The 24,299-nt window shown below is 36.7% G+C and overlaps 3 protein-coding genes across 4 annotated transcripts; all 3 read right to left on the bottom strand.

Annotated features, from left to right (window-relative positions):
• Nucleotides 1-1,706: 1,706 nt before the first annotated feature.
• On the bottom strand, nucleotides 1,707-5,480 carry LOC130571153 (serine protease FAM111A-like). The gene is made up of 5 exons (XM_057361939.1): nucleotides 5,416-5,480; nucleotides 4,716-4,826; nucleotides 4,440-4,502; nucleotides 4,142-4,204; nucleotides 1,707-4,020 (listed from the first exon to the last, which is right to left on the bottom strand). Exons 2-5 carry the CDS (start codon nucleotides 4,779-4,781, stop codon nucleotides 2,251-2,253), a joined length of 1,962 nt encoding a protein of 653 aa, XP_057217922.1. The 5' UTR covers nucleotides 4,782-4,826; nucleotides 5,416-5,480; the 3' UTR covers nucleotides 1,707-2,250.
• A 2,212-nt stretch (nucleotides 5,481-7,692) lies between these two features.
• On the bottom strand, nucleotides 7,693-11,642 carry LOC130546057 (uncharacterized). Of its 2 annotated transcripts, none has more exons than XM_057321120.1 (3): nucleotides 11,038-11,642; nucleotides 10,494-10,554; nucleotides 7,693-9,916 (listed from the first exon to the last, which is right to left on the bottom strand). In XM_057321120.1, exon 3 carries the CDS (start codon nucleotides 9,875-9,877, stop codon nucleotides 9,164-9,166), a length of 714 nt encoding a protein of 237 aa, XP_057177103.1. In that variant the 5' UTR covers nucleotides 9,878-9,916; nucleotides 10,494-10,554; nucleotides 11,038-11,642; the 3' UTR covers nucleotides 7,693-9,163. The 2 variants fall into 2 exon arrangements, with proteins under 2 accessions (XP_057177103.1, XP_057177094.1); XM_057321111.1 differs by having other exon boundaries at nucleotides 11,124-11,642.
• A 6,399-nt stretch (nucleotides 11,643-18,041) lies between these two features.
• On the bottom strand, nucleotides 18,042-21,855 carry LOC130571428 (serine protease FAM111A-like). Its single transcript, XM_057362382.1, has 5 exons — nucleotides 21,791-21,855; nucleotides 21,088-21,201; nucleotides 20,817-20,879; nucleotides 20,519-20,581; nucleotides 18,042-20,397 (listed from the first exon to the last, which is right to left on the bottom strand). Exons 2-5 carry the CDS (start codon nucleotides 21,154-21,156, stop codon nucleotides 18,628-18,630), a joined length of 1,965 nt encoding a protein of 654 aa, XP_057218365.1. The 5' UTR covers nucleotides 21,157-21,201; nucleotides 21,791-21,855; the 3' UTR covers nucleotides 18,042-18,627.
• Nucleotides 21,856-24,299: the final 2,444 nt, after the last annotated feature.

Genomic DNA, 24,299 nt, shown 5'->3' with positions numbered 1-24,299 from the left:
TATATGAAATGACATAATGGTAAATTATAAAGAACACACGGAATAATTAAAATATATATATATTACAACAGGGAATTGCCGCTTTCGTATTGAAAAATATGTGACAATATATGTCATTTTATATTCAGTAATACACTTTATAATGTATAAATGTACATGTGATAAGATATACTGCATGTGTACAAATATATTGATTTACTCACATACATGGAAATATATATTTCTTATGTTTGACAATAATTTACAATATACATGTTTCCTGTTTTAAAACATATTCAGTTTACAACCGCATAAGCACACCTGCTCTCATAAGAACTAGTGAACAGCCAATCACTGTGCTGAAAAGTGCCCAGCTTTACTTTTTACATAAAGCAACATATAATCTTAATGGTGATTGGCCAGTCGTTTTCCTGACCACACGTTCTGTTCTTCAGCACCAGTTAACCCCACACATTTACACATACCAGAAACCTTTTTAAACTTCAAAATAATACAACATTAAACACTAACAGATCTCCCCATATTAATATTAACCAACACATGCATGCATGCATGCATGCATGCACACACACAGTTTGATATTTATTGAAATTCAAATGATATTCTTTGAAAAATACGATAAGTCTTACGATTTTTGGGCAGTAACACAAACAAATGCAACAGCCGACCGACACCGGAAACTAATTGTGGACACAAATCTACATTATTAAATGGATAAAGACATATTCACACCATGACAGGGTTCTTATTGACATAATCTAAAATACACATGCGTCTAAAATGAAAGTGCTGAAATGGTTCTTTAATATGGAATTATAAGCAGATACATTGAAAGGCTAAAGATGCTGAAAGATGCTTTTGCCTGCAGAATGATGCAGTGACAGCATCTACCAGCAGGTGATTACTGTCAATGCCTTTGTTTTGTGTCACATTTGGTGTGAGGGGGATTTCAGATACAGTCAGTTTGTGGCAAAAATTACTAAGAATAAAATCACTGGTGTGACTTTCAATGCACTTTGAGGAATTGATTGTGTAAATGTGTTCCCAGTGTAGTTTATTCACATATCTTCTTCACGGATAAAAACATTTTTAGCACATTTTTAGAAATGTTGCGCATCTTGGTGTTTCCATTCAGTTTTTTGATTCAATATCTCAAAAAATGTGTGTGTGTGCGTGCGTGTTCCCTCTATCAAAGCTGAGAGAAGGGACACATTTATCATCAAACTAGAGAGTAAACGTTATTATTTTTTTCAACTTCATTCTTTTCTTGATTCTAAATATACTTTCTCTTTTGTGGTGAAATGTATATCGCTTATTGGATTTGGATAAAAGCATCTACTAAATGACTAAATGTAAATGTCTTAAAAGTGTTTAATGTCATGATTTCAGATGAGATCATTCTGGTGGAGGTTGTGATACTCCAGTCTGATGGTCCTGATGTGAGGGTTAAAATGCTGAACGGCAGATAAAAGAGAAACATTCTCACACACGGTAATGGTTTTGTTGTCAGGTTTGGTCTGGTTACAACCAGTTTGCTTTTGTCTTTGAGAAAGTAGTGCACGGCTTAGTGTTGCTAGATCATTTTAAGCATTGAAACATTTTATTTTAGAGCGGGTGTGTATTACAGTCTCATATTTAAAATTAAAAATAGTCAAATAATCTGAATCTTGTTAATAAAAACGAGAATACTCATGTCAATTTTGGGAATTTCCCTTTATTAACATCACATTTCCAAACAGATTAAGATGATGAAATGGTTACTGTAAGAATAAATCAGTCAACTGTTCGATGAAGATAAAAATCACGGTAAAATAATTGTGAATACGCATATAAAGTATCTATAAAAAAGAATAAAAATGTATGAATGCAGATGTCGACATGGATATATGAATACACAAGTTTGAATTAATGGGTAATGTAAATAAAATACACATAATAAATGGAAGAAAACCGTGAGTAATGCATGAGTGAAACAAGTGTTGTATACACGTGCTTATAGATGATGTTTATACTTTTCCTTGAACCTAACCATCATTCAAACCTTTCGGCATTTTTAAGTTTTTAATAAGACAGCGTGTTTAATTTATTTGATTGTATGAGTTCACATCTATGGAAAAAATGGAATGCTAATGATATTTTTGTCAGAAAAATCATTTTGATCAATGGGACTGACAAATCTCGGTTTATCTCTGTACGTCATCTTTGCAGTAATGTCCCACAGAGAGATAGAAGCAGAAATGTGTTGCAGGTTTATTCAAAGGAGTCTTCTCCACTTCCCATCTCAACGTCTGTGTGATTCTGTTGCTCTGCCGTGCTGGACACATCACTTCTGATTTTACCTTCTAAGATATTTATAATGTCTTGCCTGCCTTTTACTCTAGCCTTTGCTTTGATGTTGTCCAAGATGGGCTGCATGGCATAGGCGTATTCCATCACACTTTTAGTTTTATTTTCTGTGTACACATAGCCACCGGTGTGAATACCGATCAGTTTGCAATCTGCATCAAAAACTGGAGAGCCAGAAGATCCATGAAAAAAACAAGAGTTATAAGAGATCTGGTTCTTATGAAAATCCCATTTTTGCTTCAAGGACTCTTGTTTCATAACATGATAGACACTGATATTTTTAGATACATGTTCATCTGCAGCCTCGAATCGATTGTCTCCACCAATGACAAAACACGGGTCCATTTTCTTCACCTGACTATCTGGATGGCCCACAATGCAGATCTCACTTCTGTTATCAGGTGTTTTATGTCTGTAATGACTGAGCAATTGAGGATACTTAACCATGTCATCGTCTGAATTAAATTCAAGAAGAGCGTAGTCGAGATGGTTACCCTTGTCATCTTCGCCTTTAAAGAAACACGTGATGTCTTTTATTGGTACATGCTTGGTATTCTGGTCCAGGTCTTCATAACCAAACACAGCTGTGAAACCTGAAGCGTGACATTCACCAATCACATGTGCATTAGTGAGAATAAACCTGTCGAAGAGCAAGAATCCCGTTCCTCTGGCAGACCCCTCTCTTCTGATCTGACACACAGAGTCACAGAGTCTCATGATCTCTCTCACTTTCTTCACTTCTGAGAAACTCTGAACACTTTTATCATATTCTGCTCTGAAGAACTTCTTGACCTCAGCGTTGTCTCTGAGCTTCTCTCTCTGCTTTAGCTGCTGTAGTAAACCTGCATACTGCTCACGCAGAAGTTTCAGAATCTCTCCAGAATCTGGAATTTTTTCAGGGGCAGACCATGAAGGTGATGGTCTTGTGGACTTCACTGGGCTTTTCTTTTCTTTTGTTTCGTGCTCGGTGTTCACAGGTGTCTGCCTGGTGTCAGCATCATCTGCCTCATCAGCATCTGAAGCTACTTCAGGTTCAGTCTTGACTGAAAGAGTGAAATCTTCTTGACTATCGGGCTGTTTGGTGTTACTGAGAACAATTACGTTAAAAATCTTTTGGTCGAGATGTTTCACCGGCTGTGACATTTCATGTCTGCTCTCTGTACCAAACTCAGAGAGCGCACAGTGTTTCTGGAACATGTTGTTGTTGAAACGCCCGTCACGCCTGAGAGCAGTTTTCAATCTCTCTTCTTTGTGTGCATATACACAAACATATTCTACTCTCTTTCTCAGTGCTTCGCTCTTTAGTAACAATTGTATTTTGTCTCCTCCTCTTTTTTTAATGTAGAAGATGACAAACATGTCAGGTCTACTGGACGGTGGCAGATTCGTATTTTGGTTCGTAGAAGCACTTCCATCATTTTGAATGAAGTTTACATCTATAATCTCATCGTTGTCAATGAGACAGCAGGGGAAATCCGTCTTCACAGCGGCTCTAGAAATTTGTTGTTTTGATGTTAGAATAAGTACTTGTTTGTCTTTGTTCTTTGGCTTTTCTTTTTCTTGCTTGAAAACACGACTTGTATTAAGAGCATCTAATACAGTCATGGATGGATCACAATGTACTGAATATGTTAAAGAGTTTAAACGATACTTAAATGCTTTCTCTTCCTTGTCCTGTTATATGAAAACAAACAATTGATTATATACAAACAAACATTTAAGTAACTGAATACTACTGATAAATGTTAGTTATCTAAATGATTAATTATGAGTGAATGTGTTGTAAGTGACCGACCTGCTGCTGGTCTTTAGAGAATTCATCTGCAACTTCTTTCTTAGGCACTTTATCCATCCTTTCCTGGAAAAATGTAAACAATAATGTTAGATTGTACTTCATTATATGTTCTTTACTGTAAGAGTTTGACCTTTACAGTATGTCAAATATCACAATATCACTAACACTTATCAGAAGACATATTTGAAAGTAACATGTAATCTCTGCTCCTAAGACTGAACTGCAGAAACTTCTTCAAAGTCTGTCTGTTATTAATGCTGCGGTCATAGGTAATCTAGAAACGACGGTTTCATCATACCTGAGCGGTGTCACTAGCCTGTGACGCGTCCTCAGCGACAGGGGCTCTGGCAGTCTGGTTTGTCTGAAATACATTTCACCTATGAATACACTCGAAGTGTGTATGTATACCCCAACAAAGGCTTAAAACAGGCCAAAGGTTCATTTACAACCAGCTCGGTTTGTCCCTTTCTGACCCAACGCTGGGTTAACTTAAAAATAACCCAACATTTTTTTGAGTGTACATAATTATTATCATCATTAGCACTAAAACTGAGTCCAAACAAAGAAAACTTACACTGTTACCCACACGACTTAGAGTCCTTATATCGGTTTGCTTCATTCTCTTGGGTGGTGAAGACATGTTTTTGACTATTCGGTGCGTCTGTGAAGGACTAAAGATGAATAGCTGAAAACAGAAACAAAAGATTTGAGTGATGTGATAAGTGATGTGTGAAAATTTACTGTCCATTTGATGATTAAGTGAATAAGCACATCAATATTTGGCAAAATGCCAAACTTTCTAACTATGGCTTTTTGATCTGAACTTTCTTCACACCACGTTGCACAGAAATGTCAGAACAAAGAAATATATTTAAAAAATTAATTAATTAAAAAGTCCAGCGTGACAGGTAGATTTCGGATATAAATGGTGTTCTCGTTTAAAGGAAAGTAAAGTACATTTAAATAGAATTAAACAGCATTATATACTACAGAGTTTGAATTCGTTTTTGCATTTCTACGCGGTTTCCGAGTCTGCTCTCGCCTTGAACGCGAAAAGTATCGGAGAAGAACACGTCATAAGAACAAAGCAAAGTAACAGACCCCGACTGTGCTCCGACAACACGCGCCTGGTTGTCATTTACATTTAGACGCTTTTATCCAAATGAGGCAAAACAATGGAGGCAATGGATATGCAGCAAAGCTAAGCACGTTTACAATGCAGGATAAAGGTAAAAAATAACTCTTAATTTGATAATAAGTAAGAGAAACTTCACCTCGTACAAACTAAGTCCCGGAAATAGATGACTTTCACATTTGCGAGAGCCCGCAAAGGACTTCTTCTTCTTCTTTTAGGATTTAATGGCGGTTGGCAAACCAACTTAAAAGGTGCATTCCCGCCACCTACTGGAAAGGAGTATGAAGCGCCCAATGACTAGTTTAGCAACACAAGCTACTTATTTATTATAAAAATAATAAAAAAACATTTTTTTAAAAACGGTATCCTATATCCTATTAATCAATCCTGTTTCTTTTAAATAAACAACTAATTCTCGATATATTCTTGATTTGTTTTATTCTTGAACCTTTTGGGTAAAATATGGTCAAACCAAACCGCTGGTTTAAATGAACATAGAAAATGTCTGTCTTTGACCCAACATCGGGTTGAAACAACCCAACATTTTTTTTAAGTGTATTAATAATACTAAAAATATATTAGTTATATACAAATACATCTCAAAAGCAGTAAAAAAAACTATACAAATTATAATGGTTTCCATTCCAAAAACACCATCAGCTGTTTACCATTAAAACCAGTACAAAATGTCTTTATGTAATGTGTTTTGGGCTTTATTCCAGTAGGATTTAATGGTTTTCTATTGGTTCCACCAGATAAAATCCCACCAATAGAACCCAACACATTACTAGTAGAGACCCACAGATACCATTAAAGCTTTCTTTAAAACCAATTCAGTTCTCACTATAACCATTGAACCCATTAGTTTTTTTTTTTTCGGCTGGGATGTGATGCCCATTATTATCAGCACAGAAACAGATTTTAAATTCCCACCACAGTGAGTTTTCCATGCGCTCCAGGATCCAAAAGTTATCAGAGATGCGTCTTATTCTCACAGAATGATCTGTGCAGTTCAGCGGCATCTGTGACGTCCAGATGTGTCAGCAACAGCATTCAATGACATCTGTCAATGCACAGAAAATCATTACTGTCTATACAAATAAAAACACAAAAACCTGTGTCAGGAGGCAGTGGGACAGTTAAACTCACTCTGTCAATAATATCCATGTTTTTGTGCGGCCAACTTGTATTTCATACGTCTGGTTTCTATGTTCTTCACTCATATTCATCTCCATTCTCCACATGTCCAAAGCCCGAAGTTTGACAATGTCCGGCACAGTGATGTAATCTACAAGAAAATCATTGAAATGTGAAATTAATTTGTAACATAAATTATGCTACATTGCTAGTCCTGGTGCTTTACATACTTAGTGTAAATTAAATGTAAACATTAATACTAACAATGTTTGAAGGAAAGCAGCTTAACAAAAGAACAAAAATGCGTACTTTGTTTCTAAGCAGGTTTACAAAATACATTTGAGCAGAATGGAAATAAGAAAATCAAATGATAAAAACGCTGTTTACATTTGTGTGACCAACAATTTCATCTGACCTGAAGAATGACATCTCTTAACATGTTCAAAGATGATAATGAATATAATGTTTGTCCAATAGTAAATCATCTCGGTGGATGTACAAGACCTCATGTCTGCTCTTCTGTCAATGTGCAGCAGGTCACGTGTGTCACTTTCTCCACCTGCTGCTGTCTGCTCTTCAGATTAAAGCAATCATGCCTGTGAAATCACATTGCGATCACCTTGTATGAGTCAAAAAGTGTTTCAATTATGTTTGTTGTTTATTGTTTGGTGTTTAATGTTATTATATTCTGGTTCAGAAAGATGTGTTGATAATATAAATGCTTTTAAACTCAATGCTATTATATGGATACTTTATATAAACGAAGAGCTTCATCCACAGGTCATTCGTGGAAATGCTTTTGAAGAATATTAGGACAGCATCCATAAATNTTTTTTACTACTTCTGCTATTAATAATAATAAACATCACTAATATTAGCCCTACTTGAAACGGTTCCTACAATAATTAGCTTAAATATTAACTTACTACTAATAATCATACACCAATTACTAATGTTGCTATACGGCTACTAATTAAAGAATGCATTGACGATGGCATCTCAGGCAGCATATCCAGCCTGCTGGAAATCTTCATGGATCGGTTGCACTTCTTCAGGACCCTGTTCTTCCTCGTGCTCATTCTCCTCTTCGATGGCATAATACATCTTCGAAATGTTGAAGAGCACAACACAGGCTACAATAATTTTGCAAGCCCTTTGAGGCTCAACACGCAGCTCGCTGTGCAGGCAGTGAAACCTGCGTTTCAGCTGTCCGATGGTCCTCTCTTTTATCGACCTTGTGTGGGTCAAGGCATTGTTGTATCTTTCCTACAGGGGAAAATCCATGATCAGCATCAGTACCAACAATGGTATAAGATAAATAACAGGAAAGTAAATTAGTGGTCGACAAGGTGCAAAGGTGTTACAAAAAAATCATACTTTAAGTTTTTTACTATTGGATAAATTTTTTTGCAAACCTTACATACGCATGCAAATCTTTTAGGCACCAAAGTTACATTCGTAAAACAGACATAAGAATTTATAATTGACATGCCTGTGCAGCATTAAGAGGATTCATGAAGGGTGTCATGAGCCAAGGTCGGCAGGGGTAACCACTGTCCCCGAGTAGGAGACCAGTGTGCATTCCCGGTTCAAAATCTCTCCCAATCTTGCTCTCTGCTAAAATCCTAGAGTCGTGTGTACTCCCGGGCCACGATGCAACGACATTTGTTATTCTGCACAGATGGTCAAACACTAACTGCACATTTATTGAATGGTAGTTTTTTCTGTTGACGTACTGATCTTCGTGTGTCCGGGGCGCCTGTATTCTGATGTGTGTTCCGTCAATTACACCACTTATTCGAGGAAAACCTGCTTTCTGAAAAAAACTGGTTTGAATGACCTCTTTTTCACGTCGAGATGGAAACTTGACAGTTTGGTTTAAATGACGGCAAAGAGCCCCTGCAACCCGGTGAACCACTCTACTGACAGAAGACTTGTGTACGTGGAAAACATCTCCCACGACCGACTGGACCGACTTTCCCAGTTGCAAAAAAACGCAGCGCTATTAACAGTTGTAACACCGGAGGAAGTGAGTGGTTACGCTGCGTAACATGGTCAAGGTTGCCCTCAATTTTGGAAACTATTTCAAGTATCCCGCGACGATCAAATCGATAATCCTCCAACAATTTTTCATCACTAAGACGATCCAAAGGGTTTTCCCTGTCGCGAAATATTCGCCTTGGCACGTAATCTTCTTCAACGAGTTCCATAAACTCAGCCATTTTTGTCCGTCAAAAATCCGGGCACTGGCCCTCCCGGATAAGAATGGTTTCTTCCAAGATTTTTTTCTCATCATTGGAGTTGTTGTTCCTCACCACTGGCCAGTGTTGGCTTGCTCACCGGGAGACTGCTGGTGTTAGATTAGTTTCTGTAAATTCCATTAACATTGCTTTACTAGAATGGTCTTACCCTTCTTATACCATGTACTGTTGTATTCTACTTTTTCTGTTTTTCTTTTTGTTTTGTTTTCTTCCTGTAAAGCTCATTTGAAACAATGCAACACTGTAAAAAAGCGCGATATAAATAAAAGTGTCCCTCAGCGTCAGACATTATATTTACATATTGAATTCAAAAACCAATGACCTCAACACAATATACCGGGTTTAAAGCAGATATTTATTGACAGAAGAATAAACATTTCATTATCTTCAGGCTAACAGTATATTCTTGTCTCACCACTGAGGTATAGTGGCTCTGTTTTTATATATACTGTATTATATATATTTAGAGAGAGAGAGAAATATTCACAATTAAATTTCTGGCAGCCTTGGAAGCACGTGGGTCTTAAAAAGGTCTTCCAGGACCTGCAGGTTTGGTTGCCATGTGTCATCTCTGGATATGGGTATAATGACACTGTCTTTTGTCGTCCACACGACGAAGTAGCAGGTTTGTCTTTCAGTGAGGTGAAGCTGCCCCTGTACTTGGTGCCAGTAGCGATGGTCTCTGCGCAAGCTGTAAGTATCCCCTTCCTTACTGACATAGAAGCGCTTCATTTTCACTGCATCCTCAATTGTCATTTCTCTTGCATTGTAGGGACACTTGACCTCCAATATTTCAGACGACCCCACCAGACCATCTGGAGATGCTCCCAACACTCCTGACAGAGACAGCCACAAGCCGGACTCCTGGACTTCCCTCTGAGTTTCATCTATGAATTTCTGGATGGCCTTACTCTCGTTCTCAATACCCCAGTCTATAGCTGGATGACCCTCCAGGGATGGTTGCTTTCCCAGCACCTTGTTAACTACAGCTGTCACATCCTTTGACATTAGGACATCTCCAAAGTTGCTGGCAGTCAGCCTCCCTCTCCTAAACAAATGCCACATTGGATTGTCGCGCTGACCAATTGTTGCCTCCTGAATGGCGCTCCGTTCCTCCTCTGTCAAAGCCATACTGTCCAGGATAGCTTGAGAGCCATTATGACCTACAGACTCTACAATGCTAGGAACAGAATGTGCTTCCATGGTGTGAGGTTCCTCTTCTGGCTCAGGTGAGTGATAGGTCTGAGTAGAAACATAAATTTTTATGCTACTATTCTTCTTGAATAATAATGCAGTCGGAGTTATAATACCATGTAGTATTTTACTTCCAAGCGGTAGAATGAATGGGAGTGAATGGGCTGTTGACTTTTTGAAGCTCCAAAAAGTGCTATCCATGATCAAAGAACTGCTCGACACGGCTTCTTAAAGGTCAAGCGAATAGCGTAGTCTAGTTGTAAATCATAACCAGAGGCTTTTCAATATCATTTATCTCCACTTTAAGTATTGTCTGGAGGAGGAAGAAGGAAAGCATTCATTTGCTGGACAAGTCTGGTTCATGCGCATTCGAGAGATGACAGAAGCTAGACATACGCATGGATTCGCTTCAGAAGACCTTTGTTAAGACCACAGATCCGTGTCGAGCAGTTCTTTGATCAATGGATACACTTTTTGGAGCTTCAAAAAGTCAACACCCATTCACTCCCATTCATTCTACCGCTTGCTTTCTCCATCCTGTCCCGGAGAGTGTTAACATTAATGTCATGCCACGTGAAAAGTCTTGTATACCTTGACCACTATAAACCAAAACATCATACAATACCTGAACAATGTCACTAGGCTCTTTATTTTTGGTGTGTGTAAAGATGACTAAAGATGATCAGCTGAAATGAGAAAGATAAAATGTATAACTTGATTTAATCACATCACTTTATTTTATTCAAGTAGCTTTAAAAAGACAAAAATCTGCTGCGCTTCTGAAAAACAGCAGCGTCTTCATGAGAAGGCAGACAGACAGAGTTGTGTTTGTTGTTGTGGGACTATTGTATACTGAAGGTAGACATGTTGATAAATTGATAAAGAGATTTTATTGTTTGAAAATTTTGATGGAATAATTTATATCACGTTTTATTCAAATTGTTGAATTTAATTGATTAAAACGCCTGGATTTAATCACAAGAATATCTGTATACAAGTACTTTGTTTGTGGTTTAAACTTCTACAGTATAATCTGTCCACACCTAGTATGGATGAAAACCTTTGAAGGGAAAAAACGTGAAAACTGACAGTGAAGTCCTGCAAAAAGCAACAGACTAAGACAAAGGCAGATGAACTTCCTTAAAGTCAAAATGATAACTATCCCTTACTGTATTCATGTATAGAACACATGACCGAGCCGAACACTTGCAGAGAAAAATACTTCCATGAGCTATTTAAAAGGAAAAATCTTTACCTTCTTCAAACTGAGCGGGAGTCTGGAGAGCCTGAACACCTAGTTTTTAACATCTCAGCACTTCTTATTTGCTCTCAGTTTCCGTACCTGCTGTTGTTGAAGATTTTATAGCCTAAATAATCCCTTATAAGTATAAACTTATTCTACCATTATGTATTTTAATTATTCTATGCAATGTAGTTTTCTATGGCTGCACGTACGGAGGATGGGAGAGAACAGCTTACTCACATGAGAGAGAGAGTCTGCAGCTCACATGATTATAATCACATGTTGAAAATCAAATCAGGATGCAAAGAATAGGCCTTTTGTTCCGACATGTGTTTGTGACCATATTGGGCTGTATGAGAATAGACCCCTTGTTCCTACTTCTTATGGTAATTAATAATAGTGGCATGTGCCTGAGAAGACGAGTATTTCAGCTGGGCTGGAGGAAGAGATGTCAGTTGTTCTGCAGGCAACTCAGCTTTGTGTCTTTGATATTAAAGTCTTCCTTTGGCAATGGAACTCACAGTTATGAGAGTGATTCTTCACAGCAAACAGAACCACAACACTGTCAGTCACGCCTCTTTTCTGCACCTGCTGTCAGTCACGCTTATAGGAAAACGAAACCATGTTTCATTTTTCCTCTGGCAATGTTGTTCTGTATGTGCTTGCAACACAGTGACGACAGAAATGTTAAGTTTCAACATTGTTCAGACGTTCAGAACACTTTCATTCATCGTTTTGTTCGGCGCCATGTTTTGTTGTTAACCATGTAACTTTTAAACAATGAATAATTATTATTGTTCAATAACGTTTACAGCAAATATATTATATTTACAGTATACAGTATATAGTATAGTCACAGTGCAACACAGCATTATATAAATCTTCCTCTTTCTCTCCCATAAGCTCAGAGCAAAAACTGCTTTTATTATTGATTATTTATCAGAACGATCTTGCCTGTTCTATAAACCCCATGCACTGTGCTGTGTTTGACCTTTTCTGTATTTTTCTGTTTATCTTATTTTCTCCTGTAAAGCTGCTTTGGAACAATGCACATTGTGACAAGCGCTGTATAAATAAAATTGAATTGAATTGAACGGATCAGATCTAGGACAGAGTCATTTTCTATGTAAATTACATCTTCATTTTGAGAAAGGATATTTTTACAAATAAAATTGAATTGAATTTGAATTAAATGTCCCTACATTATTTCTAATTTCAGAAGCTATACGGAAATGAAGACAATCACAGCTTTTGTTTCAATGGTGACTTTACGAATGATCTCTGACACCTGTCATCAACCAATCTCAGCCCCCTGCCGCCAATTCCTCCACACAAAAAAAGAAAATCAGGGCAATGTGTGACTGTTCAGTCGATTTGGCTTGTGGAAATACATATTAAACTGCAAATATGGATGAACTTGCAAAGAAGAAAAGACAATAAACAATAGGAATTAAAAAGACGTGGGTTAAGCTCATCCACGGTGACTCAACAAAAGCCTTCTGTTCTCTATTATGGATTCAGTTCTCTTTCACGTCTTCTTGCAAAAATATATTAGCAAGTATCCTTGTAAAAGCAATCCATTACGTCGTAATTGAACAGTTTTGAAAACAAAACGCATGTGTTATGTGAAGGATAAACCACAGCTAGCCGTGCATTAAAACGTAGAACCTCTGCGAAGTGCATTAAAATACGTTAATGCACGGCAAGCTGTGGTTTATCCCGCTTATACCATGGTCATTTCATTTGCCAAGTTAAACCTGTTATTAGTGTTTTTAGTGTAATTTTTGACCAGACAGGTGAAAATGCCAGTTATTTTAGTCAGTTAAAGGGATACTTTACTACCAAATCAAAATGTCCCCATGTTTTACTCCTCCTCAAGGCATCCTAACCTAATATGGTTTTCTTCTTGAAGAATAATGCAGTCGGAGTTATAATACCACGTATCATTTTACTTCCAAGCGGTAGAATGAATGGGAGTGAATGGGTGTTGACTTTTTGAAGCTCCAAAAAGTGCATCCATCGATCAAAGAACTGCTCAACACGACTCCGTGGTCTTCACAAAGGTCTTCTGAAACGAATCCATGCGTTTGTTTAAGAGAAATATCCATTTTGACAGCGCTATTAACGCTGATGTCTAGCTTCCGTCATATCTCGAATGCGCGTGAACCATAGGCTTGTTTTTCTGGCAGAGGTCGTAAGTTCCGGTGACGAATGCGGCATTTTTCTTTTTATTCCAAAAGGTCGGATCCTCTGTCTGGAGCTTTCGTCACCGTCATTTGCTGGAAAAACAAGCCTCTGGTTCTTTTTTCTTTTGGGACACACTTAGCAAGTGCAAACATGTAACATTAATTCATGTGGTGTTTCTACTTATGTGCTAAAAAGCAGTTTTACAAAATACATAACTCATAATTATAATCAAATGTGCAACCCTAGGTTTTACTAGGAAATTATATGTAATATCTAATTATATAGTCAAGTCAGATTTATTTTTACAGTGCTTTATTTGTATTTTATCAAAGCAGCTACCAAAAACAAGGGATCGTGACACAAATGCTGTTCTTCAAGCTTTCTGCTTATCATCAAGTCCTCTACATACAGTCAAATGTATTCAAATTCAGCAGTTTCTCTGTGACAGATTTTACTAGCAATGTCTGGTGTCAAGGTCGAACTTGGACTAAAAAGTGGCTCTGGACTTCTTCACCATGCAGGAGCGGCCCACCACACCCAGCTCACAACATAACACACCAGCTCATTGATGTACAAACCATTCTATAACACCACAACTCAACAACATACATGTTTTAAAGGACCTTTCATGACACTCAAGGACGAGCAACAAATAGAAATCAGACCTACATAAATGCCTAAACATGTCAGTGTAATATAGAGTATTGTATTTTAGTATAACTGTTTGTCGTTTAAATACACCAAATAGTCTACTCTACAGAGAAAAACAGACAGCAACACACATTTGGACTCAATTTACCTGTCACAAAGACGTGATTAATGACTATGGTCTGTCATGACTCTTATATCGTCCGTGTGATGTGTACAGCGCCATCTAGTGGTGCAACTCATGATGGGCTGCAGTAACGTGACTGAATCTGAACCTTTCTTCTGTGACTGCTGTTTGTTATACTGAACCTAAATATTCCTTAAAGTGTTACAAATATTAAACCAATTAAAAACATTTTTTAGTTGCTTAACTACAAATGTACAAAACATGTAAATGGAGTCTTGAAGAGCTTCATTGAAATGTCTCAGCGCTATTTCCCTTACAAAAGGAAATATATTTCCGAATATATGAATGATCAATATATGAAATGACATAATGGTAAATTATAAAGAACACACGGAATAATTAAAATATATATATATTACAACAGGGAATTGCCGCTTTCGTATTGAAAAATATGTGACAATATATGTCATTTTATATTCAGTAATACACTTTATAATGTATAAATGTACATGTGATGAGATATACTGCATGTGTACAAATATATTGATTTACTCACATACATGGAAATATATATTTCTTATGTTTGACAATAATTTACAATAGTTTCCTGTTTTAAAACATATTCTGTTTACAACCGCATAAGCACACCTGCTCTCATAAGAACTAGTGAACAGCCAATCACTGTGCTGAAAAGTGCCCAGCTTTACTTTTTACATAAAGCAACATATAATCTTAATGGTGATTGGCCAGTCGTTTTCCTGACCACACGTTCTGTTCTTCAGCACCAGTTAACCCCACACATTTACACATACCAGAAACCTTTTTAAACTTCAAAATAATACAACATTAAACACTAACAGATCTCCCCATATTTAATTAACAAAAAAAAAAAACACACACCATGAAATAACACATTTAGAATCATTTTACTCTCCTTCAACAGTCAGAAGCAAAGCATGCTGGAACTAGAAGTCTTATTTAACTTATTCTGTATATATGTGTATTATCATATTATATGGGAACAAACAGTACGTGCAATATAACTCAATGATCAATGTTATGGATGCTAGATTTTTTTATCTTGATTACTAATATTATAACTAAATGTTTCCTGTGGTATGCGCAGCGCGCATGACGTCGAACAAACGTTTGGCAGGCAGGTACCTGAGGCGCTCTCTATTGGCTCGCATCAGAACGTCTGTGCACCCCAGACCCTCCTACTCAAAAAATTGTGCACCACTGCACTGGTTTTCTACGGAGCCCGTCTGGTCACCCCTCGGAGAAAAATAAACAAGACCCGCAAATCCGTGGCCACAGTTTGTAATTCGTTCCCTCAGTTTACAAAACCGTGCTCTCGGATTAATAAACTGTACCCACGAGTTTACAATCCGTGCTCTCGGTTTTGTAAACCGTCCCCTCATTTTTGAAATCTGTACCCACGAATTCATAATCTGTGCCCACGCTTTCGCAATCCGTGCGCACGGTTTTGCAAACTGTAGCCTACTCGGGAATTGAAGCCTCTGTCTGTCAACAGAACAAGCTCCTTCCTAAGGAACATTAACCAATATTGTATACTGTTTTATATATAAATTGTCCTATTTTGTTTACACACGAGGCGTGGCGCATATAAAGCATGCGTTCATTGCCGCGTTTCACTGGCATAAAGTTGGTGACATTAAACTTCTGAATTTAGGGACCATCTCTAAAGTACACATTAAAATACCTTTTCCAACTTCAATGGCATTTAAAGGGAATGATTTATACCACAAGACTAACTGTACAGTGTTCATGTGGTGTCAGATATAATGCACACCTTTTAGATTATTTATATTTATTATAATAAACAGTTAAATCAAATCAAATATTCTTATGTGTTTCACTGCTGTATGGGCTCATACATAAATATACACATTTTAAAGCTCAATACATTTAAAGGGAATGACTTCCCTGACTAACTGTAAGTGTTCATTGTGTGTGAGATAGAATGCACACCTTTTAGATTATTGATATGTATTAAAATAAACCGTCAAATCACATGCAAACATTCCTATGTGTATAATGGTCTCATACACAAATATACCATTATTTAAAGCTCAATATACGTATAGGAATATGTACATATGATTTGATGGTTTATTTTAATACTCAATAATCTAAAAGTTGTGCATAATAGCTGACACACACATGAACATGTACAGTTAGTTTTGTGGTATAATCATTCCCTTTAAATGCTTTTGAAGTTGGAAAAGGGTATTTTAATGTGTACTTTAGAGATGGTCCCTAAATTCATGAAAGTTTAATGTCAAACCAACTTTATGCCAGTGAAACGCGGCAATGAACGCATGCTTTATATGCGCCACGCGCTCGTGTGTAAACACATTAGGACAATTTATATATAAAACAGTATACAATATTGGTTAATGTTCCTGTAGGAAGGAGCTTGTTCTGTTGACAGACAGAGGCTTCAATTCCACGAGTAGGCTACAGTTTGCAAAACCGTGCGCACGGATTATGAAAGCGTGGGCACAGATTTCAAAAACTGAGGGAACGAATTACAAAACTGTGGGCACGGATTTGCGTGTCTATCTTTCTTTTCTCCGAGGGGTGACCAGACGGGCTCCGTAGGTTTTCACTCGCCTTAAATAAAGCAGCATGGCAAAATTGACATTGTATCTTAGAAATAATGCACAAGTTAGATTAAACAGTTTATTTACACTAATAAATGACTTCATAAAGATCTTCATCCAGGTCCAGAGCTTTTATCTGCAGAAAACTCAATTCTTCTCTTAGCCTGGAAAAGTTTGGGAATGAAGTCAACACAAGCAATAATGAAAGAGCTGTATTCAATCGCAGGACATGTGATTGATATTTATTGAAATACAAAGGATATTCTTTGAAAAACATGATAAGTCTTATGTTTTTTTGGCAGTAACACAGACAACAGCCGACTGACACCGGAAACTAAAATCTTAATCTGTGGACACAAATCTACATTATTAAATGGATAAAGACATATTCACACAATGACAGGGTTTTTATTGACATAATCTAAAATACACATGCGTCTAAAATGAAAGTGCTGAAATGGTTCTTTAATATGGAATTATAAGCAGATACATTGAAAGGCTAAAGATGCTGAAAGATGCTTTTGCCTGCAGAATGATGCAGTGACAGCATCTACCAGCAGGTGATTACTGTCAATGCCTTTGTTTTGTGTCACATTTGGTGTGAGGGGGATTTCAGATAGTCAGTTTGTGGCAAAAATTACTAAGAATAAAATCACTGGTGTGACTTTCAATGCACTTTGAGGAATTGATTGTGTAAATGTGTTCCCAGTGTAGTTTATTCACATATCTTCTTCACGGATAAAAACATTTTTAGCACATTTTTAGAATTGTTGCGCATCTTGGTGTTTCCATTCAGAGTTTTTTGATTCAATATCTCAAAAAATGTGTGTGTGTGCGTGCGTGTTCCCTCTATCAAAGCTGAGAGAAGGGACACATTTATCATCAAACTAGAGAGTAAACGTTATTATTTTTTTCAACTTCATTCTTTTCTTGATTCTAAATATACTTTCTCTTTTGTGGTGAAATGTATATCGCTTATTGGATTTGGATAAAAGCATCTACTAAATGACTAAATGTAAATGTCTTAAAAGTGTTTAATGTCATGATTTCAGATGAGATCTTTCTGGTGGAGGTTGTGATACTCCAGTCTGATGGTCCTGATGTGAGGGTTAAAATGCTGAACGGCAGATAAAAGAGAAACATTCTCACACACGGTAATGGTTTTGTTGTCAGGTTTAGTCTGGTTACAACCAGTTTGCTTTTGTCTTTGAGAAAGTAGTGCACGGCTTAGTGTTGCTAGATCATTTTAAGCATTGTAACATTTTATTTTAGAGCGGGTGTGTATTACAGTCTCATATTTAATATTAAAAATAGTCAAATAATCTGAATCTTGTTAATAAAAACGAGAATACTCATGTCAATTTTGGGAATTTCCCTTTATTAACATCACATTTCCAAACAGATTAAGATGATGAAATGGTTACTGTAAGAATAAATCAGTCAACTGTTCGATGAAGATAAAAATCACGGTAAAATAATTGTGAATACGCATATAAAGTATCTATAAAAAAGAATAAAAATGTATGAATGCAGATGTCGACATGGATATATGAATACACAAGTTTGAATTAATGGGTAATGTAAATAAAATACACATAATAAATGGAAGAAAACTGTGAGTAATGCATGAGTGTACATACTCTCTGGAAACAAGTGTTGTATACACGTGCTTATAGATGATGTTTATACTTTTCCTTGAACCTAACCATCATTCAAACCTTTCGGCATTTTTATGTTTTTAATAAGACAGCGTGTTTAATTTATTTGATTGTATGAGTTCACATCTATGGAAAAAATGGAATGCTAATGATATTTTTGTCAGAAAAATCATTTTGATCAATGGGACTGACAAATCTCGGTTTATCTCTGTACGTCATCTTTGCAGTAATGTCCCACAGAGAGATAGAAGCAGAAATGTGTTGCAGGTTTATTCAAAGGAGTCTTCTCCACTTCCCATCTCAACGTCTGTGTGATTCTGTTGCTCTGCCGTGCTGGACACATCACTTCTGATTTTACCTTCTAAGATATTTATAATGTCTTGCCTGCCTTTTACTCTAGCCTTTGCTTTGATGTTGTCCAAGATGGGCTGCATGGCATAGGCGTATTCCATCACACTTTTAGTTTTATTTTCTGTGTACACATAGCCACCGGTGTGAATACCGATCAGTTTGCAATCTGCATCAAAAACTGGAGAGCCAGAAGATCCATGAAAAAAACAAGAGTTATAAGAGATCTGGTTCTTATGAAAATCCCATTTTTGCTTCAAGGACTCTTGTTTCATAACATGATAGACACTGATATTTTTAGATACTTGTTCATCTGCAGCCTCGAATCGATTGTCTCCACCAATGACAAAACACGGGTCCATTTTCTTCACCTGACTATCTGGATGGCCCACAATGCAGATCTCACTTCTGTTATCAGGTGTTTTATGTCTGTAATGACTGAGCAATTGAGGATACTTAACCATGTCATCGTCTGAATTAAATTCAAGAAGAGCGTAGTCGAGATGGTTACCCTTGTCATCTTCGCCTTTAAAGAAACACGTGATGTCTTTTATTGGTATTTTCTTGGTATTCTGGTCCAGGTCTTCATAACCAAACACAGCTGTGAAACCTGAAGCGTGACATTCACCAATCACATGTGCATTAGTGAGAATAAACCTGTCGAAGAGCAAGAATCCCGTTCCTCTGGCAGACCCCTCTCTTCTGATCTGACACACAGAGTCACAGAGTCTCATGATCTCTCTCACTTTCTTCACTTCTGAGAAACTCTGAACACTTTTATCATATTCTGCTCTGAAGAACTTCTTGACCTCAGCGTTGTCTCTGAGCTTCTCTCTCTGCTTTAGCTGCTGTAGTAAACCTGCATACTGCTCACGCAGAAGTTTCAGAATCTCTCCAGAATCTGGAATTTTTTCAGGGGCAGACCATGAAGGTGATGGTCTTGTGGACTTCACTGGGCTTTTCTTTTCTTTTGTTTCGTGCTCGGTGTTCACAGGTGTCTGCCTGGTGTCAGCATCATCTGCCTCATCAGCATCTGAAGCTACTTCAGGTTCAGTCTTGACTGAAAGAGTGAAATCTTCTTGACTATCGGGCTGTTTGGTGTTACTGAGAACAATTACGTTAAAAATCTTTTGGTCGAGATGTTTCACCGGCTGTGACATTTCATGTCTGCTCTCTGTACCAAACTCAGAGAGCGCACAGTGTTTCTGGAACATGTTGTTGTTGAAACGCCCGTCACGCCTGAGAGCAGTTTTCAATCTCTCTTCTTTGTGTGCATATACACAAACATATTCTACTCTCTTTCTCAGTGCTTCGCTCTTTAGTAACAATTGTATTTTGTCTCCTCCTCTTTTTTTAATGTAGAAGATGACAAACATGTCAGGTCTACTGGACGGTGGCAGATTCGTATTTTGGTTCGTAGAAGCACTTCCATCATTTTGAATGAAGTTTACATCTATAATCTCATCGTTGTCAATGAGACAGCAGGGGAAATCCGTCTTCACAGCTGCTCTAGTTATTTTTTTTTTTGATGTTAGAATAAGTACTTGTTTGTCTTTGTTCTTTGGCTTTTCTTTTTCTTGCTTGAAAACACGACTTGTATTAAGAGCATCTAATACAGTCATGGATGGATCACAATGTACTGAATATGTTATAGAGTTTAAACGATACTTAAATGCTTTCTCTTCCTTGTCCTGTTATATGAAAACAAACAATTGATTATATACAAACAAACATTTAAGTAACTGAATACTTCTGATAAATGTTAGTTATCTAAATGATTAATTATGAGTGAATGTGTTGTAAGTGACCGACCTGCTGCTGGTCTTTAGAGAATTCATCTGCAACTTCTTTCTTAGGCACTTTATCCATCCTTTCCTGGAAAAATGTAAACAATAATGTTAGATTGTACTTCATTATATGTTCTTTACTGTAAGAGTTTGACCTTTACAGTATGTCAAATATCACAATATCACTAACACTTATCAGAAGACATATTTGAAAGTAACATGTAATCTCTGCTCCTAAGACTGAACTGCAGAAACTTCTTCAAAGTCTGTCTGTTATTAATGCTGCGGTCATAGGTAATCTAGAAACGACGGTTTCATCATACCTGAGCGGTGTCACTAGCCTGTGACGCGTCCTCAGCGACAGGGGCTCTGGCAGTCTGGTTTGTCTGAAATACATTTCACCTATGAATACACTCGAAGTGTGTATGTATACCCCAACAATGGCTTAAAACAGGCCAAAGGTTCATTTACAACCAGCTCGGTTTGTCCCTTTCTGACCCAACGCTGGGTTAAAAATAAACCAACATTTTTTTGAGTGTACATAGTTATTATCATCATTAGCACTAAAACTGAGTCCAAACGAAGAAAACTTACACTGTTACCCACACGACTTAGGGAAGTCCTTATATCGGTTTGCTTCATTCTCTTGGGTGGTGAAGACATGTTTTTGACTATTCGGTGCGTCTGTGAAGGACTAAAGATGAATAGCTGAAAACAGAAACAAAAGATTTGAGTGATGTGATAAGTGATGTGTGAAAATTTACTGTCCATTTGATGATTAAGTGAATAAGCACATCAATATTTGGCAAAATGCCAAACTTTCTAACTATGGCTTTTTGATCTGATCTTTCTTCACACCACGTTGCACAGAAATGTCAGAACAAAGAAATATATTTAAAAAATTAATTAATTAAAAAGTCCAGCGTGACAGGTAGATTTCGGATATAAATGGTGTTCTCGTTTAAAGGAAAGTAAAGTACATTTAAATAGAATTAAACAGCATTATATACTACAGAGTTTGAATTCGTTTTTGCATTTCTACGCGGTTTCCGAGTCTGCTCTCGCCTTGAACGCGAAAAGTATCGGAGAAGAACACGTCATAAGAACATAGCAAAGTAACAGACCCCGATTGTGCTCCGACAACACGCGCCTGGTTGTCATTTACATTTAGACGCTTTTATCCAAATGAGGCAAAACAATGGAGGCAATGGATATGCAGCAAAGCTAAGCACGTTTACAATGCAGGATAAAGGTTAAAAATAACTCTTAATTTGATAATAAGTAAGAGAAACTTCACCTCGTACAAACTAAGTCCCGGAAATAGATGACTTTCACATTTGCGAGAGCCCGCAAAGGACTTCTTCTTCTTCTTTTAGGATTTAATGGCGGTTGGCAAACCAACTTAAAAGGTGCATTCCCGCCACCTACTGGAAAGGAGTATGAAGCGCCCAATGACTAGGAAGTTTAGCAACAAAAGCTACGTATTTATTATAAAAATAATAAAAAACATTTTTTTTAAACGGTATCCTATATCCTATTAATCAATCCTGTTTCTTTTAAATAAACAACTAATTCTCGATATATTCTTGATTTGTTTTATTCTTGAACCTTTTGGGTAAAATATGGTCAAACCAAACCGCTGGTTTAAATGAACATAGAAAATGTCTGTCTTTGACCCAACTTCGGGTTGAAACAACCCAACATTTTTTTTTAAGTGTATTAATAATACTAAAAATATATTAGTTATATACAATATATACAAATACATCTCAAAAGCAGTAAAACAGCTATACAAATTATAATGGTTTCCATTCCAAAAACACCATCAGCTGTTTACCATTAAAACCAGTACAAAATGTCTTTATGTAATGTGTTTTGGGCTTTATTCCAGTAGGATTTAATGGTTTTCTATTGGTTCCACCAGATAAAATCCCACCAATAGAACCCAACACATTACTAGTAGAGACCCACAGATACCATTAAAGCTTTCTTTAAAACCAATTCAGTTCTCATTATAACCATTGAACCCATTCGTTTTTTTTTTTTCGGCTGGGATGTGATGCCCATTATTATCAGCACAGAAACAGATTTTAAATTCCCACCACAGTGAGTTTTCCATGCGCTCCAGGATCCAAAAGTTATCAGAGATGCGTCTTATTCTCACAGAATGATCTGTGCAGTTCAGCGGCATCTGTGACGTCCAGATGTGTCAGCAACAGCATTCAATGACATCTGTCAATGCACAGAAAATCATTACTGTCTATACAAATAAAAACACAAAAACCTGTGTTAGGAGGCAGTGGGACAGTTAAACTCACTCTGTCAATAATATCCATGTTTTTGTGCGGCCAACTTGTATTTCATACTTCTGGTTTCTATGTTCTTCACTCATATTCATCTCCATTCTCCACATGTCCAAAGCCCGAAGTTTGACAATGTCCGGCACATTGATGTAATCTACAAGAAAATCATTGAAATGTGAAATTAATTTGTAACATAAATTATGCTACATTGCTAGTCCTGGTGCTTTACATATTTAGTGTAAATTAAATGTAAACATTAATACTAACAATGTTTGAAGGAAAGCAGCTTAACAAAAGAACAAAAATGCGTACTTTGTTTCTAAGCAGGTTTACAAAATACATTTGAGCAGAATGGAAATAAGAAAATCAAATGATAAAAACGCTGTTTACATTTGTGTGACCAACAATTTCATCTGACCTGAAGAATGACATCTCTTAACATGTTCAAAGATGATAATGAATATAATGTTTGTCCAATAGTAAATCATCTCGGTGGATGTACAAGACCTCATGTCTGCTCTTCTGTCAATGTGCAGCAGGTCACGTGTGTCACTTTCTCCACCTGCTGCTGTCTGCTCTTCAGATTAAAGCAATCATTTCTGTGTAATCACATTGCTATCACCTTGTATGAGTCAAAAAGTGTTTTATTTATGTTTTTTGTTTATTGTTTGGTGTTTAATGTTATTATATTCTGGTTCAGAAAGATGTGTTGATAATATAAATGCTTTTAAACTCAATGCTATTATATGGATACTTTATATAAACGAAGAGCTTCATCTACAGGTCATTCGTGGAAATGCTTTTGAAGAATATTAGGACAGCATCCATAAATCCCTGAAAGTACCAATACAACTCACAGATCACATGAAGGAACGTAGTTAAATGTTTACATTTTACCTTCATTATTAAATTAATTATTTTATCATTTATAGTGTATCTAAATGTAAAAACAAATGTTTAATTCTACGTGTAAAATTTAAATGTGTAATACGTATGTACATTTATAAAAAATATATAGTCTACAAATACTAAATACATAAAAATGCATGTTTGGTAAACATAATATTAGGTAAATTTAGCAAAATCGCAAAGGCTCATTAACATGCCCATTTTTATTTGATGTACTTGTTACTGGTATCACATACATTACAAATTGTTATTATTAGTTTTGTTAGGCTTTATTGAATTTTGTTACTTAATTTCATTGTTCTACGTCGAGTTTTTCTTTTATTTGACCTTTATTTTTACGCCGGAAGAATCGTCAATGGCGTCGGTCAGGTGATTTTCGGCGCCATGTTTGAATATACGCACGCGCAACCATTGAGCGTCATCATTTAACGTCAAAAGTAACATGCCATGGACTACTTTTACGATTCTTGAATGACAGATGGTTGGTTACTTTTAAGACGTTGTAAAAGCGCAGACTTTAGGTTTTGGATGACATGACGGTGAGTAAATAATTTATTCGAGGGTAGCAAGTACTATCACTGTAAATCACATAAA

Source organism: Triplophysa rosa, linkage group LG2, assembly GCF_024868665.1.
Source record: "Triplophysa rosa linkage group LG2, Trosa_1v2, whole genome shotgun sequence".
In the NCBI taxonomy this organism is placed as follows: domain Eukaryota; kingdom Metazoa; phylum Chordata; class Actinopteri; order Cypriniformes; family Nemacheilidae; genus Triplophysa; species Triplophysa rosa.
This window is presented reverse-complemented; position numbering and strand designations above follow the sequence as displayed.

What these genes read in the sequence shown, in the direction of transcription:
- LOC130571153 (XM_057361939.1), bottom strand. Translation starts at nt 4,781, where the DNA reads ATGTCTTCACCACCCAAGAGAATGAAGCAAACCGATATAAGGACTCTA. An exon ending in AGGCTAGTGACACCGCTCAG is followed by an intron (nt 4,205 to 4,439) that starts GTATGATGAAAC and finishes ACATTTTTCCAG; the next exon opens with GAAAGGATGGATAAAGTGCC. An exon ending in TCTCTAAAGACCAGCAGCAG is followed by an intron (nt 4,021 to 4,141) that starts GTCGGTCACTTA and finishes TTCATATAACAG; the next exon opens with GACAAGGAAGAGAAAGCATT.
- LOC130546057 (XM_057321120.1), bottom strand. Translation starts at nt 9,877, where the DNA reads ATGGAAGCACATTCTGTTCCTAGCATTGTAGAGTCTGTAGGTCATAAT.
- LOC130571428 (XM_057362382.1), bottom strand. Translation starts at nt 21,156, where the DNA reads ATGTCTTCACCACCCAAGAGAATGAAGCAAACCGATATAAGGACTTCC. An exon ending in TAAGTCGTGTGGGTAACAGT is followed by an intron (nt 20,880 to 21,087) that starts GTAAGTTTTCTT and finishes AATGTATTTCAG; the next exon opens with ACAAACCAGACTGCCAGAGC. An exon ending in AGGCTAGTGACACCGCTCAG is followed by an intron (nt 20,582 to 20,816) that starts GTATGATGAAAC and finishes ACATTTTTCCAG; the next exon opens with GAAAGGATGGATAAAGTGCC.